General features: G+C 45.4%; 1 protein-coding gene across 2 annotated transcripts in view; it reads left to right on the forward strand.

Annotated features, from left to right (window-relative positions):
* Nucleotides 1–18,098, forward strand: part of LOC123769726 (SCO-spondin) — a 108,414-nt gene that overhangs the window by 66,584 nt on the left and 23,732 nt on the right. For both annotated transcript variants that reach the window (XM_069301492.1, XM_045760945.2), the window contains exons 3-4: nt 11,503–11,719; nt 14,035–14,166. In XM_069301492.1, the coding sequence (XP_069157593.1) occupies nt 11,503–11,719; nt 14,035–14,166 (349 nt within the window). The remainder of the gene's footprint in view (nt 1–11,502; nt 11,720–14,034; nt 14,167–18,098) is intronic.

An 18,098-nucleotide genomic window follows, 5' to 3' on the forward strand; every position in this document is an offset into this window, starting at 1 on the left:
GGTACCTGGGAGTTAGTCAGCTGTCACGGGCTGCTTCCTGGGGGTGGATACCTGGTCGAGGACCGGGCCTCGGGGACACTAAGCCCCGAAATCATCTCAAGATAGATAGGAAAAGATATATACACTGCTAGTTTACTTTGGTTCAGAAATATGTCTGGTTCTTTCTCGCCTCACAAAAGGTAATTCCGGGTTCCAATCCCGGGCGGGACAGAAACTGCTGGGCACGTTTCCTTTCACCTCATGCACCTGTTCACCTAGCAGTAAATACGTACCCAGGAGTTAGTCAGCTTGTTGTGGGGTTGCATCCTGGGGAGGGTCAGTAGTTTGACCCTTTCGAGGGAGGGGACGTTGATATTAGCCTAATATGTATATATTCACTGGCTGTCTGTCCCCGGTACAAATAATAATAATAATAATAATAATAATAATAATAATAATAATTATTATTATTATTATTATTATTATTATTATTATTATTATTATTATTATTATACGTGGTCGGTTAGAGAGCCAACAAAATAGATTTTACCTTCTGGTTGAGGTTGGTAGAGTTTAAGGCTCACAACAGACGTGCCGTGTTCTGTGACAACAGTGTGTGTGTGTGTGTGTGTGTGTGTGTGTGTGTGTGTGTGTGTGTGTGTGTGTGTGTGTGTGTGTGTGTGTGTGTGTGTGTGTGTGTGTGTACCAAGCCGCGGGTGTAATCATTACACGAGGAAAGAAACCTTGATGCTACGCCCAGTGACGTATTATGACAAAAAAAGAATGATTACTGACCCTGAACTATCTCACCTGAACCAACAATGCCACCTACGTCTTGTCTTGCACGAACTTGTATATATAAACATCGCCCCTGAGTAATATATCTCTATATATAACTGTGAAAACAAATTTAAATGTAAACTATATAAGGCGTAAACTATAACTATATATAACTGTAAACTATATAAAGCGTAAACTATAACTATATATAACTGTAAACTATATAAAGCGTAAACTATAACTATATATAACTGTAAACTATATAAAGCGTAAACTATAACTATATATACCTGTAAACAAAAAAAATAGTAGTAGTAGTAGGAAACAGTTGATTGACAGTTGAGAGGCGGGCCGAAAGAGCAGAGCTCAACCCCTGCAAGCATAACTAGGTGAATACATCTAGGTGAATACAGTATACAACAGTAAAAAAATACAACACAAAATCACAATACAAAAGTACAATACAAAACCCCCAAAACCCCAACCCATTAACATAATCACAGGAACAGTACAAGGTAAAACAAGGCATCGGCCGCGTCAAGTACAAATGTAGAGTCACTCCCACCAAACACACACCGAAACTACGACGTTGGTGCAACGTTCGAGCAAGTTTTAACACCACCTAACCAGTTATAACAACCAATATAGCAAGTTGTAACAACGTTCTAATACGTCATAAACACGTTAAGCCAAGATGTAACAACTTTATTTCAAGTTGTAACAAGCGGAAAATAGAGACAGTTTCGGTTTGTGTTTCCAGGGCTAGCACACAAGGACAAGAAAACATATGAAATAAATAACATGCAACGAAAAACAAAACATGAAATACATAAAACATGGATAAAAACAACAACACCAATATAAAACAAATGAATCAAAAACAGGCAAGGACAAGCAAGCAACCATAGGGGAACTTAACATCACACAAACAAGTGCCCATATGGTACTTTTTTCAATTTAACCACCAGGCCACGGCCCACACCAGCATCCGCACCATCCACGGCCGGTGAAGCCACCACCCCCCACTGCGGAGAGCCCCCTGGTGGAGAAAAAACAGAAGGCACATTAGAAACACTGGCACCGGCATCAGCAGGCACATGGACCGCCGCCACCACCAACTGCGTGGACCGCGACTCATCCAGCACCATTCTGACGACACCCGAAGACTCACAGTCACTGAAGTCACCCATATCCGCCCAGGCAGATGACGAACGCTGGGAACGCTTGGGCTCCTGCCGGACATCATCAGTTCCGGAGGCGGACCCAGAAGCACGGGCAAAACAAGCCGGGCGAACCGATGCCCGACGCAGAACGGCAGCATCCTCAACCGAACAGGGAACCAGGTCGAGCACAGTAGGAGGCCACACAGCCACCCCAGCACCGAACACAGCCTGGGCACACGGCGAGGGTGCAGCAACAGGCACCACAGTTGAAGAACATGAAGACGAGGGAGACTTGCAGATGGAAGCCGGAAGAACCACGGGAGCATTCGATACAGCAACCAGGGCAGGACGAGCATCCGACGGTGACACAGGTTCCTGAGGAGAGGCGACAGCAACAGGAGGTGCAACAGGCGACACGCGAGGCACGTTAGCAGCCAAAGAGTCGTCCACATCCACAGCCACCGAATCCTCCTCCACAGGGAGCGACGGGAAGTCCTCCTCACGGAATAGGTTGACGGGCGCGACGGCAGGTGCAGAGCACCCAGCAGCCTGATGGCTCAAGAGGCCACAAGGGAAACACGTATGAGGCTGTCAGGCATAATACACCCTAATGTAATAACCCAGGAGCTTCACTTGAGACTGAATGTCCGCCCGCAGCCTCATTCCCAGGGTGCGAATGTTCGACCGCACACCCTTAAGTAAGTAAGTAATTATCAAAAGAAGGCACCAAACCAGGAAGGCTATGTAGCACCATCAAATGTGCAGGATAATCAGAGGGCGCTAAATATCATCAAGGATGCCAATACGAGAACAGAAACGCATAAGGCGAACGATATCAAAAGTATCTGAGTCACCAAGAATACTATCAAGGGACAAGCGACCGCGAGGGACGGTCGGTAAACAAGACACGCTCGTCCTGGATGTCAGGACATTCAACAAGGACATGCACGACCGTAAGAGGGACAATGCAATTTGGACAATAAGGAGCAGGGCAGTGCTCCATCAAGTGACCATGAGTTAAGCGAGTATGGTCAATATGCAACCTCGCCAGAGCCGTTTCCCATCGCTGGTTACGGTGGTAGGAGGACGGCCACGAGGACACACAACTCTTAAGAGTACGCAGTTTGTTACCAGTAACAGACGTCCAACAAGCCTGCCAACGGGTAAGGATGGAGGAATGGATAACCGGGTAAAAGTCGGAATAAGGAATACCTTTACGAGAGATGGGACAAGAGTGGACAGCTTCCCTGGCGGCAGCATCCGCACGCTCATTTAAAGACACACCAATATGGCTGGGAACCCAACAAAATTCAACCGACTTAAATTTACTGTGAACAAGAAACAGCCAACGCTGGATCTCGACAACTACTGGATGAACCGGATTAAAGGACCCGAGAGCCATGAGGGCACTACGAGAGTCAACAACAACTACAAAGGAAGACTGACAACGAGAAAGCAGGAGACGAAGAGCATAGAGAATAGCATAAAGTTCCGCAGAGAAGATGCTAGTCTCCATAAGTAAGCGACACATATAAGTGCAATCAGGAAAAAAACAACAAAGTAGCCTACACCGTCCGCAGACTTAGACCCATTGGTGAAGACGGAAACGGAGCAGGAGTGAGAAGAAAAGTGCTCAAGGAAAAGGCATTTTAGAACCGTAGGAGGGGTAAAAGCTTTAGTGATGCGGGTTAAGGATGTACAAAACTGCGGAAGGGGGACTCTCCACGGGGGCAAAGAAGGAACAACACGAGGAGAAATATTAGAAATACGAACTGAAAGAGAATCCTGTAGGCGAGATAACCGGACAGGAAGATGGAGGTTGTGAAGAGGAACAGGAACCGCAGGAGGGGCAAAAGTTACAGCACGACAGAGGCGAGAGGAAGGATGTTGCAAGGACCACGCAAGATAGCGAAGACAGGACAGCCGCACACCCTTAAGTGGACCCGAGGAGAGCAGGTGCAACCGCTGACGACCGCTCCAAACTGCCCGAAATAACACCTCAGCAGCTCCTCCGGGAAGTCCAATGGCGCCCCATGCACGCTAACATACGTGATAGCACCACTCCGATCGGAGAGTCACAGTGCCCGCATCTTCTTGCAGGGGCAAGGTCCGCCCCTCGTAACGACGTGCAATCGCCCGATAAGTCGTAAACTTGCCAACCACTCCCCCCTCCCCGCTCAGCTCATTGTCGCCATGTGGGGGCTTCGTGGGCGGCTGCTGGAGTGTGATGCTCCTTCGGACAGTCCTCTGTCCTTTTCTAGCCTTGTGCTCCTGCTGCCGTCCTCTCCAATTCTGCTGGGCACCTTTTCCTTTTCCTTCTGTTTCGTTTTTCTCCCCCCTCTTCTCCTATCTGCTGGCCGTTTCCTGCCGACCTTTTGCTCGTTCTGGTTCTTCCATGGACTTCTTCTATTTTGACGCCCGGGTGCTTGAGGAGGCATACTCATGCACCCGTAGAACTGCAGTACCCGACGTCGAGAGCGAGGGGAACCTTTTATTGTCAATCCCCACTTCGTCACTGAACCCGATCTCGACGGACTGTCGGTTTCTTAAGGTGGCGTTTGTGGGGCGTATACTCACGACGCACCCCTAGGAGGCCCCGACAAGATCGGCGATAGCTTCTTGTTGGGTGTCCTGCCTCTAATTGTGGCTCCATGGTGGGTGTGGGGGCACATTCGTGAGTGAATTCGTAATTTCGTCAAGATGATAACCCCTGTTTCGGCTGCTTCTGGCTTACCTTTTCAGGCTCGTGGGGTGGGCGACCAAGCCCCCGAGTCGGTCCGTATTGGAAGACCGGGCTCTGTAGCCTCCGCTGCATTGGGCCCCGACCTTGCTCCTCCTTTGGCCTCTCTGACTCCTTCCCCTGGCTCCTCTCCCTCCTCTGTGGTTGGGTCGAGCCCCAAGCCCCCAGTGGTGACTACCTCGTCCCCTGGCGCGGCTCCTTCTCTAGTTGTAACTACTGCGCCTTTTAACCCCTCTCTCTCTGGGGGTTCTCACCGCCGTTCTCGTCACGGCCGCCCTCGCTCGATTCCTTCCAGTTCTGCTACCTATCAGGCCTTGTTTGGTCCCGCTTCGTGGGCCAAATATTTTGATCTCCTCCCTCTTGATTCTGCGCCTCCTGACGATTTCTCCCTTCATCGACATCTCATTGATTCCGTGGATGCCTCCATTACTTTTAACCCCACTCGTCTCGGTACGCGTGTCGTTGCTGCTCCTTCTCAGGATGCTGCTTCCCGCTTGGCTGCCTTATCCTGCCTTGGCGAGACCCCCGTTCGGGTCTCGAAGAACGCTCAATTGAATGCCAGTGTTGGCACTATTTTGCTCCCGCCCCATGTTGCAACCGGTGTTCGGGACCTGCGCGACTGCCACGACGATATTCGCCATATCCTCGCTGCCCAGGGCCATTCTATTCTCCAGGTGGACACGTTTACTCGTCCCCCTCGTGGTAGTCGCCGTCAACCCCTCCGGGTTGTGAAGATTACCTTTGATGGTAGGACCCTTCCACCCTCTGTCATTCTTGCTGGTGCCAGGTGCTCTGTCCAGGAGTACATTCCTTCTCCTCGGCTCTGCAACAAGTGCTGGAGGTTTGGGCATGGTGCCCTCCGCTGCTCCGGGACTGTATCTCTCTGTCCTTTGTGTGGTGGCGAAGGTCACTCTAAGTCGGAGTGCACTTCTCCCCAGGCTCGTTGCCTCAACTGCGGTGAGGCCCATCCTACCTTCTCCCGTGCGTGTGTCCATTACAAGCTTGAGGCAGCCGTCCTCAACCTGAAGCACCGGGAGCGTTTATCTTTTCCTGAGGCGAGGCGCCAGGTTCGCCGGCTCCCGCCTTATGCTAATATCTCTTATGCTCGCGTGTTGCGCTCTTCCTCTCCACGTCCTTCCCGCCTTCCTCAGACTCACAACCGTTTCCGGGCCTTGGACCCTGATGCGCCCACTGCCCCCTCCTCCGTTCCTTTGGGTTCTCTCCCGAAGGATCCTCCTCCTGGTCCTCTGTCTGGGGTTCCCCTTCCTTCTACCCGGTCTGTCGTGTCTTCTGTGTCTTCTTCCTCGTCCCCCTCCGATCCTCCTTCCCATCCTCTTCCTCCATCTATTGGCTCTCCCCACCGCCTGTCGGTGCGGGCGGATGTCCATCGCTCTCCTAACGGTCGTCGTGTGTGCTCTCGTTCGGCTTCTCCTGTTGAGACACTGGAATCCGTTGCCCGGTACGTAGTTGCTGGGACACCGGTCTCTTTAAGTCAGAAGCGTAAGCCTGGCTCCTCTCCTTCCTCTTCCCCGGCGGGTAAGAAGGCTTCGCTTTCTTCCTCAGCTCCTCCTTCTAGCTCTGTTGCTCCTTCCCCTCCCGTTTCAGTGCTTGCGCCCCCTGTTCCTGCTATGGAGGTTTCTTTGGCCCCTGCTTCCCTTTCGGTTGCTGCTCTTGCTGGGGTGCGCTCCCCTCTTTCTACTTCCCCTCCTCCTGCTGCTGTCCTTGACGGCTCCTCTCCGTTGTCTCCTCCTCTTCCTCCTCCTCCTCCAGACCCTGCCCGCCCACCTCTGCTCTGTTCTCCCGTTTCCTTCCCTCCGTCTTTGCTCAGTTTACCCATGCCCCCTAACCCTGACTTTGCTGACCCTGATCCCGACCCTGATATTCTTTAACGTGCTCTGTTGCTCTTTCGCCTTTGTTTCTTCCTTGTTCTCTGTTTTTGTCCTTTCTCTTCTCGTCGTTGTCCATTCTTCAATGGAACGTTCGAGGTTATTACGCCAATTTCCTCGAACTCCAACTTCTGATTTCGCGGTTTTCGCCCCTTTGTGTCTGTCTCCAGGAGCCAATGCTTGGTGCTCGTCCTGGTCGTTTTCGTGGCTATTCCTTTCTCTCCCCCCCCCCAGCCATTGCTGGGGCTTCTAATTCTTCTGCTCTTTTGATTCGGGCTGATGTTCCCTTTGTTCCTTTACTTTTTCCTTCGCCTCTCCATTGTTCTGCTGCTCGTATCTTTGTGGGGAAATGGTACACAGTTTGTTCCATTTATCTCCCCCCGAGTGTCCCGCTCTCTCTTCCTGATTTGAAACACCTCCTGGACTCCTTGCCGGAGCCTGTGCTCCTGCTGGGTGACTTCAATTGTCGTCATTCTCTTTGGGGTGACGTTCTGACGAATACCCGGGGTCGCCTCCTTGAGCCGTTTCTCCTCTCTTCTTCCCTGTCTCTTCTGAATTCTGGTGAGCCCACTCATTTGGACTCTCGAACTCGCACCCTTTCTTGTCTTGATCTTTCTCTCTGCTCTTCTTCTCTTTACTTAGATTTCACGTGGCAGGTTCTTGATGACCTCCATGGAAGTGATCATTTCCCCATCCTTGTTTCCTTTTTCTCTTTTCGCCCTTCCCTCTCTTTCCCTAGGTGGCAGTTTGCTAAGGCAGACTGGACCCTATTTACCCTCAGTGCTGCTCTCCCTGACCTCTCCCTTCTGCCTCTCTCTCGCGCTCTCCTCCTTTTTCATGACACTGTCTTCAACGCTGCCCTCCGCTCTATTCCTCGCTCTTCCTCTCGGGGTCCACGGAAGTGCGTTCCCTGGTGGAATGCGGACTGTGCTCGGGCTGTCCGCTGTAAGCGTGCAGCCTGGAAGAGGCACCGCCGTAGGCAGACGTCCGATTCTTTTCTTTTCTTTCGGAAAGCGAGTGCGGTGGCCCGTAGGGCCATCCGTACGGCTAAACGTGAATGTTGGGCATCTTATGTCTCGACAATTACGTCCGAGACCCCTCTGGCCCAGATCTGGAAGCGTATCCGCAAGATAGCGGGTAAGTTCGTTCCCGATGTTTCACCGGTCCTTCACCTCCATGATACTCTTGTGGCGGACCCGTTGCAGGTCGCTTCCGAACTGGGTTCCCATTTTTCTTCTGTTAGCTCTGGTCTTCATCTTCCCCAATCTTTCCTTCTTCGTAAACCTGTCCTTGAGTCTCGTCCTTTAGATTTCTGCACTCATCTTCAGCTTCCCTATAATGATCCCTTCTCTCTCTCTGAACTTCGTTCTGCCCTGGCCCTCTGCGGTTCTACGGCAGCGGGCTCCGATGGTATTCATTATGAGATGCTTCGCCATCTCCCTCCGAGCACGTCTCAGTATTTACTGAGTCTGTATAATCGGATCTGGGAGTCGTCGTCAGTCCCTGCGGACTGGCTCGATGCCGTTGTCCTCCCTGTTCGCAAACCGGGGTCTCTGGGTACTTCCCCTAAGGACTTTCGCCCTATTGCTCTCACAAGTTGTGTCTGCAAACTCTTTGAACGTATGGTTAACGTTCGTCTGATGTGGTTCCTGGAACACCATCACCTCCTCTCCCCTTCTCAATTTGGTTTCCGCAACTGCCGCAGCACGACAGATGTCCTGGTGAACTTGGAGGTCTATATTCGTACTGCTTTTGCTGCGAAGACCTCCGTTGTTGCCGTCCTTTTTGACCTAGAAAAGGCTTACGACACCACTTGGCGTTATCATATCCTATCTCAACTTCATTCTTTTGGCCTTCGTGGTCATCTCCCTCTCTTTCTCCGCAGCTTCCTCTCTCGTCGTTCCTTTCGGGTGCGCCTTGGTACCGCTCTCTCTCCCTCTTTTCAGCAATACGAAGGTGTGCCCCAGGGTAGTGTTCTGAGCACTACTCTTTTTCTTGTTGCCCTCAATGGTCTTCTTTCCTCTCTTCCTTCTGGTGTCTTCTCCGCTCTCTATGTCGATGATCTTACCCTTTGTTGTCAGGGTGATGATTCGCCTCTCCTTCAACGCCGGCTTCAACTTGCAATTGATGCCGTGTCGTCTTGGGCCACAGGTCATGGCTTCAAGTTCTCTACTTCTAAGACTTGTGCCATGACTTTTACGCGGAAACGGGTTGTTCTTCGTCCCTCTTTGTCGCTTTATGGTCATCCCCTTGAATACAAAGATTCCGCGAAGCTTTTGGGGTTATTCCTTGACACTCATTTGTCTTGGTCTCCCCATATCTCTTACCTCCGTGTTGAGTGCTCTAAGGCCCTTACCCTCCTTTGGGTCTTGTCCCATACTTCTTGGGGGGCAGATAGGCGCGCACTCCTTGCTTTACATTCCTCTCTCGTCCTGTCTAAGCTCGATTATGGTTGCCCTGCTTACTCGTCTGCTTCTCCTTCTACTCTTCGCCGTCTTGATGCTTTGCACCATACTGGGTTGCGCCTCAGTTCTGGTGCCTTTCGTTCGACTCCCATCCTTAGCTTGTATGTTGACACTGGCTTCCTGTCTCTCCAGGACCGCCGTGATCGCTACTGTCTTCGCTATCTTGCGCGGTTCTTGCAACATCCTTCCTCTCGCCTCTGTCGTGCTTTAACTTTTACCCCTCCTGCGGTTCCTGTTCCTCTTCACCACCTCCCTCTTTCTGTCCGGTTATCTCGCCTACAGGATTCTCTCTCCGTTCGTATTTCTGATGTTTCTCCTCGTGTTGTTCCTTCTTTGCCCCCGTGGAGGGTCCCTCTTCCGCGGTTTTGTACTTCCTTGACCCGTATCACTAAAGCTTTAACCCCTCCTACGGTTCTCAAACGCCTTTTCCTCGAGCACTTTTCTTCTCACTCCCGCTCCGTTTCTGTCTTCACCGATGGGTCTAAGTCAGCGGACGGTGTTGGCTACTCTGTTGTTTTTCCTGATCGCACTTATATGTGTCGCTTGCCTCCGGAGACTAGCATCTTTACAGCAGAACTTTATGCTATTCTCTATGCTCTTCGTCTCCTGCTTTCTCGTTGTCAGTCTTCCTTTGTGGTTGTTGTTGACTCTCGTAGTGCCCTCATGGCTCTCGGGTCCTTTAATCCGGTTCATCCGGTAGTTGTCGAGATCCAGCATTGGCTGTTTCTCGTTCACAGTAAATTTAAGTCGGTTGAGTTTTGTTGGGTTCCCAGCCATATTGGTGTGTCTTTAAATGAGCGTGCGGATGCTGCCGCTAAGGAAGCTGTCCGCTCTTGTCCCATCTCTCGTAAAGGCATTCCGTATTCCGACTTTTACCCAGTTATCCATTCCTCAGTTCTTACCCGTTGGCAGGCTTCTTGGTTGTCTGTTACTGGTAACAAGCTACGTACTCTTAAATGTTGTGTTTCCTCGTGGCCGTCCTCCTTCCACCGTAACCGGCGGTGGGAAACAGCTCTGGCGAGGTTGCGTCTTGGCCATACTCGCTTAACCCATGGTCACTTGATGGAGCGCCGCCCTGCTCCTTATTGTCCTAGTTGCATTGTCCCTCTTACGGTCGTGCATGTCCTTCTTGAATGTCCTGACTTCCAGGACGAGCGTGTGTCTTGCTTTCCGACCGCCCCTCGCGGTCACCTGTCCCTCGATAGAATTCTTGGTGACTCGGATACTTTTGATATCGTTCGCCTTATGCGTTTTTGTTCTCGTATTGGCATCCTTGGTGATATTTAGCGCCCTCTGATTATTTTGCGTCTTTGATGGTGCTACATAGCCTTCCCGGTTTGGTGCCTTCTTTTGATAATTACTTACTTACTTGCCAACCACTCGGCGGGCAGACACCAATTGAATGCCATAAACATCCACTACAGGGATCCGCAGCATGTCACACAGCACTATCCCCACCTCAGGATAGCTAACTCGATTAGAAAATTCGAGGCCAACAGACTGGAAACACACAATAGGGGGGAGGGGGGGGGGCCCCATGGCGCCGACACGCCAAACAACACACTCCCACACGCAGCTCCAGGTAGCCAGTGTCATATCAACTGGTGTTTAAACCCTTAAGTTTCTATTGGTTTAGACTGTACACTTATATGTTGCTTGCTTAACACTCCTCACCTCTTTCGTTACATTCTAATTTTTCTGTTTTTTCATCAGTGTTAATGGGGCTGTTAATAGAAATTTATCTAAAGATATAAATTTGATGGTCTGAGAGAATGTAATTATTGAGTATATATATATTAGCCCCTTAACTGGTAATAATTTCCATTACTCATCTATTTGCTAGTTGTTATATAAATTATTATGCAAACTCTCTGCTGAAACTTCCACTGATGTTTATGGAATGAATTACGGATCAACATTCTCTTGAATAACATGACTGCAGTTAATTTTATAAAATATAATATTGTCACCATAAAGTTGAACAGGAAACAAGAGACAAACTTAATAGGTTTATATTTATGAAAGACCTAGGTAAATACTGGTTTGGAAACAAGGTTGATGATTTATGGAACAAATTATCTGGTAACAAATAGACGAGGGATCGCTGGGTCCCCAGCCCGTCCTCCTAAGGTTTCCCAACGTCAAGAAAACGGGCAGTGTAAAGTGTCCTCTCCTAACCTACCAGAAGACCCAAAACAGAAAACGGCGCAGTACATAACTTGCGTCAGCCTCTTCATTTTTTAGTACACAATTTTTGGGCTTATGTAACGCATACGCGCGAAAAGCGACGTTCTTTGTAGGAGGACATGTTGTGTTGAGAGCGCAGGTTAGTCATGTGAATGAATTTGAGTGGATATAAATAAGATCTGCCTTGTATTGTAAACAAAAGAAATGGCCTCATTTGGGCCACTATGAGCTGCCTCATAGGCCCCAACAGGCCTTCTTATTTTCCTTAATTTTTATATTTTTAAAATCCACATATGACACAGGTCGGCATATCAGCAGAGAGGGTGGCAAGGACACAGGAGACAGAGGGCGCCTGGAACCACATCTGGGAGAAGGCGCCACTGGGAGCGGGAGGCTCGCTGCTGGGGGAGCCGTGTGTCGTCAACAAGAACTGCGCTGTTACCAACGGCCAGTGTGAGAAGGGCCGCTGCCTGTGTGTGCCTCACTACCTCGCCCTCAACGCCTCACTCTGCCTCCCAGGTCCGTCTTCTTGTACAAAGTGCAATTTTTGTGAGTCATCCAGATTCTCTTTCAGCTGGTGCGTCTCCTCTCTAGGGAATACAACATAAACCCGAAAACTTGCCCGAAACGCATTGCGTAATAGTGGCTTTAGGCATTGTATGTACTAGCTCTATCTATATATCAATCCATTAATGTAACATCACTTGTATGTATGTATGTACCTTACCTGAATAAACATATTTATTTATTTATTTATTTATTTAAAGATGGCAAGGTTACTGCAGCATCTCTCGGGAACGCGTTAACACTTCTGATTCACTGGAGAGTGCGGAGAGGGCTGAGCATCTAAGTTTTCTTAACTGCCACCTTTACCATATCTACAGTGGATTGTGTTCCTCATATGTGCCCCAAAGAATGAGGTGATTTGATAAAATACCATGCCCATGATTACCAACCGAGTGCCGGCGGGGGGATGGAAACAGCCTCGGCTACCATCCTCTTATGTCCGGTCGTGTTGGTCGAGGGGTTAAGGCTTCCAGTACGCCAGATTGCAGTGCTCCTGGCAGTATGGGTTCGAGTCACTTCTGGGGTGTGAGTTTTCAGTGATTATATATATATATATATATATATATATATATATATATATATATATATATATATATATATATATATATATATATATATATATATATATATTTTATTAAATATGACCGAAAAAGTAAGATTAATAATTCTAACACGAATTTTCTCAATCTTTCGTACATTATGCTTCACTGTTGGAGGTAAATCAAAAATCACTTCTCCAAAATTCATTTTTATTTCTAGTCTGACGCGACACGGGCGCGTTTCGTAAAACTTATTACATTTTCAAAGACTTCACAAATACACAACTGATTAGAACTTGCGTTTCCCTGATTTTATATCTACATTTGAGTGAGGTGGGAAGGGTGATGTGGCATTACATTTGAGTGAGGTGGGAAGGATGATGTGGCATTAGAGGATATTAATAGGGTATTAAAAGTATCAACACAAGACAGAACACGAAACAATGGATATTGAATAGTCAGTATCCAGTTTCAATGGATATTGAAACAATGGATATTGAATAGAATAGAAGTCAACACCAGCAATCAACAGCCAATTATTGCACAACTATATTCTACCCACCTCAAGACTCCGCTCCAATATAGAAGCATCAAGAAATATGGACCAATAGGCTTTCTACAAACACTTCTATTCAATATCCATTGTTTCGTGTTCTGTCTTGTGTTGATACTTTTAATACCCTATTAATATCCTCTAATGCCACATCATCCTTCCCACCTCACTCAAATGTAATGCCACATCACCCTTCCCACCTCACTCAAATGTAGATATAAAATCAGGGAAACGCAAGTTCTAATCAGTTGTGTATTTGTGAAGTCTTTGAAAATGTAATAAGTTTTACGAAACGCGCCCGTGTCGCGTCAGACTAGAAATAAAAATGAATTTTGGAGAAGTGATTTTTGATTTACCTCCAACAGTGAAGCATAATGTACGAAAGATTGAGAAAATTCGTGTTAGAATTATTAATCTTACTTTTTCGGTCATATTTAATAAAATATGTCTACAGGAAAGACTGCTACCAAAATATACTAATATATATATATATATATATATATATATATATATATATAATATATATATATATATATATATATATATATATATATATATATATATATATATATCGAACAATAGACTATTAGGAGCACCCGAGGATGTATTATAGTTGTGTGTGGACTTCCGGGCTCCCGGGTTACAGCGGGTAGTGAGGTAAACACAATGATCGGTGTCAGTATAGTGGCTGTCCAGTACTGTAACAGTTTAAACTTTCTTGGTGTCATCCAGTCCTCGTGTGTGTGTGTGTGTGTGTGTGTGGGGGGGGGGGGGGGGAAGACACTGATATATGGAACTGTAGTTAGAGCTAATTTGTACATGAAGTAAAGGAATTAAGAATTTGCCATCACCACAACTAACATTATCATTACTCAAAGTCAAGAAAAGACTCAATATATGAATAAATGTTTTAAAAAAATAAATTTGCGGATGTAACCTAGCTACATCCTTCTTCAAGGTAATGTACACAGTGTCTCGAGAAAGATTGTAGACTGCAAACAAATATTTGGTTTGTAATGCATATATACATATATTGGGCCTTTCCTTCACCTTCATTCAAGCACTACGACAGTGTAGCAAGTTTTCCCATTATCACTATTACTATCACCATCATCTATAGCGTCTCTCGTGTTAATGATCATATTACAAGATGAGAAGACCCTGATGTTCTTCAGGAGCGCTGGTGGGGTTCCCGTGTGTGGTGGACGCCCAGTGTAGCATGAGAGTGGCCAACACCGCCTGCATCCAGGGCTACTGCCGCTGTGGCGCCTCCTACGTCCCCTACCGCAGGAACAACTGTCTTAAAGGTTAGGCTTGGTGTTGGGCTTAAGGCATATATAGCCACCTCTCGACGGTTATTATAGCCTCCACAATACCTTACTGATCACCCGTCAAGTATATTGTAGTCCTGAACATTGTACAGGACTAAAGTATACTTTCAGTGGATATACACCGAGAAGCGGGGTATACTTCTCGGTGTATATATATCCCTGTGCACGATAGCTCACTGACCAACCATAAATTGTATTTTAGTCCTAAACACTAGCCATGACTAAACTAAATTAGAATTAGAAACTGTATTCGGAATAACTTACATAAATTATTACATCAAAAGTAGAATACATTTATCGGTTCCTGTATTCCATCTTGGTCAAATCATTTCTAAATCGTTGGACCAACTTGTAAGAGGTGAGCCACAGTGTAACACAACACTGCTTAGTGATACTCTGCACCTAGAGGAAATCTACTGAAATTACCTTATTAAACTTCCTTGTCGTATATCAGAGCTAATGTGTGTTAAGCTACAAACATTAAACATGAAGGAATGTGAAAAATAGAAGAAATGGCATAAGGGAAAACTGTAACAAAGTTTGTTAAGGATAACGCGAAACCAGCCGACTTCAGCTAGGCTACCTGCCGGTAAATCTAGAGAAAAAATATTCAGTAAAAAGCATATTAGTATATTTTGGTAGCAGTCTTTCTTGTAAACATATGTAAGAAGAATTGAGAATGTAAGAAGCCCTTACGAAAGGCTTCTAAGCGTCAGGGGCCAGATTCAGGAAGGTACTTACGAAGGTTTTTCCTCTTAGCTAAGAACGAATTCCTTCTTAGCGCCTTCGTGGCGGCTACGTCCGTATTCAAAGAGCTACCCTAAGTGGAAAAACCTTCCTAAGTTCATTCCGGGATTTAAGTGTGGTTTCGACCACTCGTAGCTTTACGTAAACTGGATATAAGTCATTTTTTCTCTACTACATAACACTGGGATCGATTTATGATATTGGAACATGACCAAAATATTATAGCTGGTGAATCTAGTGGAGAGGAGTCCTTCGTGTTAGTTATATATGCATTCTCTGCTTGAAACTTGAAGTAAATATGTGATTGATGATAGTAGAATTAGTTTTATAATAGCAAGATATTATACCAGTAGTTATTAAGTAAATAAACACTGGTGAACATGAAATATGAGAGAAGGTGATGAGCCCTGCCTGATGGAATCATTTACTATCACCAAATGCCCCTGTTCACCTAGTAGTAAGGGTGTAACTTAGCTATACATACCCATTTCTAATTTATTTAGTTTGGTTTTATTTTGAAATTAAATCTGGGTGAGACATAAAATAAAAATATGCTGCACAAATGATGTTAGGTAAGGAGAAGGGTAAAAATGTCACAAACTTTATTCATTGAATACTTAAAGCTATAATTATGACTATATACTGTAGATTATTAAAAAAGAGAGAGGGAAGTAGGGGTCCAAAACCTCTTCCTGTTATACAATTTGGGTGTGGAACAAGTAATTATCAAAAGAAGGCACCATGCCGGGAAGGCTATGTAGCAGTAAGGCAGTGAGGTGAGGCAGCTACTTATTTGAGAAATGCTTATTTTATTTACCTTATAAGCTGAGGCAACTTATTTTATTTGAGGAATACTCAGCTGATTCCTCTACATTTAGCATGGAACAAATTTGTGTCCAAGACCTCTTCCTGTTACTCAATTTGGCTGTGTGTAACCAAACTAGAAGTGCTCTACAAATCAAGGGACCCAGAATGTGGAATGACCTCCCGAATCATGTCAAAGGCTGTACCTCTCTCAACCAGTTTAAGAGTTAAACCAAGTACTGCCTAATTAACTCCATGTAACCTAACTTACCTCCTAAATGTCAACCCATGTCTTGCTATTTTTTAAACAACGCTGTTCACCAACATGTGCAATTGCTGAGTTCTGCTATGCTAACCCCCCTTTTTGTATTTTTTATTCCTTCTTTCAACACAATTTATACCTAATCCCGATTACTAAGTTTTAGTCTGTGTTTTTCCCCCACACCTTGCCCGAAATGCTAAGAGTATTAGTGGCTTTAGGTATTGTATGTACTAGCTCTGTCTATAAATCCAACATTATGTTTGTAAATCAACTGTATGTACTTTTCCTGAATAAAATGTATTTATTATTTATTTTTTAATCAGTAAGTATTAAAAGAAGGCACCAAGCTGGGAAGGCTATGTAGCACCATTGTGTGTAAACCAAATTTTTTTTAACAAATAATGCACCTGTATGGTAAAACAAATCCTGTCAGCTGTAAAAATATTGATGCAGTTATTTAAATGAAAAATATAATGAAAGAAATATTACTGGTTTATTTTTATCCTATCTTTTTGTACTGTACAGTATATCCAAGGAAGTGAAAAATTGAGACATAATGCACAATTTAATGAATGATTAGCATGGATTAGCAGTTCAAAAGAAATATGACTTGTATTACATATCAACATGAGATCTTAATGATCCATGGTCAACATGATTTAATAAGGATAATACAGTACTGTATTTGTAATAATACAAACTATAATTTAAAATCTTTATTACTGATTTTTTTTATTAAGAAGATTAGGTATACACAGCAATGTGCTGCTACCCTATTCTATATGGAATATTACACAGTGTAAATAAAAAACTAGCTATAAGTTTATCTAATACTCCCATCTCACAGGATGGTTAGACATACTGTACATGGAATCAATTTAGAAAATACCAGCCTCAATACAAAAAACAAATCAACTCTGACTAAACAACTCTAAGCAATTTTCACAAGAGGTAAGCACTGAATCATGGAAACATTATATTATAATTACTCTTACCAGTTTCTACAAAACTCCTCTCAAACAATGTATTTTTAAACATGTTTAGGTATACACAGCAATGTGCTGCTTTCCTATTCTGTATAAAGGACCACACAGTGTAGATCAAAAACCAGCTACCAGCTCACCCAACATCCTCACCTCACAGGATGGCCAGTCATACATGGAATTAGGAGAGAACAAAATACTTAATGCTGATCTATTAGCCTCCACTGGCAAAATCTGGGTGCAGCACAAGAATATCTTCCAATATTCCTGAGTGTATGAAGTAATTACAGAGCTCAAAATACCTCATACCATTTGGTATGAAGTCACTGATAACAGGACAATCACAGATATAGTGTTGGAGAGTATGTTCTCTCAAGTAGGACTGAAAACAGATGTTTTTTTTCCACCAAGAGTTTGGGTTTCGGTTCCATGGGTTTCCATAAACCCATGGAACCGCCTACCCGCTGAAGCCGTAAATGCCAAATTCCAGCTAAAAAATATCATTAAGACAATTGGCGGGCCCTTTAACAAGCCGCCGGCTTTCTGTCCTCTTCGAGGCCACTAGATAGTTAGTGGCCCTTGGGTAAATTCAGTAAATATATACAATAATTGTCAGCGCATCTTCCGAGCAACAAGGACAGCTACACAGTATCTCTTAGAATTACGTAGGTAAACAACAAATGTAACATATTTGTTTACTACAATGTCGGTGCTGGCTGTAGAAGTTGAAAAAACATTGTTTTACTTCGAAATATACTAATTTTATAAGAAAATTCGACGTAAATAGGCGGCAGTAGAGCTCCGATAAGCCAGCGCTAAATCTTCAATATGAAGAATGTTGCTGCTCTCTGATTGGCCAAACGAAACACAGTAGTGACCTCTATCGGCACGCAGGTGAACCAACAATTTTCTTCCTAAGTATACCTTATTGAATCGCACCTAAGCATCTTCTTAGGGCGCACTTAGGAACCTTCGTAGCAAACCCACTTACGAAGAAATACACAGAGCTTCCTGAATCTAGGTCCAGACCATTAATAAAAGATGAATTTTGGAGAATTTATATTTTCATTACCACCGACAGTGAAGAAAAACATAAGAAATATTGAAAAAAA

Source organism: Procambarus clarkii, chromosome 45, assembly GCF_040958095.1.
Source record: "Procambarus clarkii isolate CNS0578487 chromosome 45, FALCON_Pclarkii_2.0, whole genome shotgun sequence".
In the NCBI taxonomy this organism is placed as follows: Eukaryota; Metazoa; Arthropoda; class Malacostraca; order Decapoda; family Cambaridae; genus Procambarus; species Procambarus clarkii.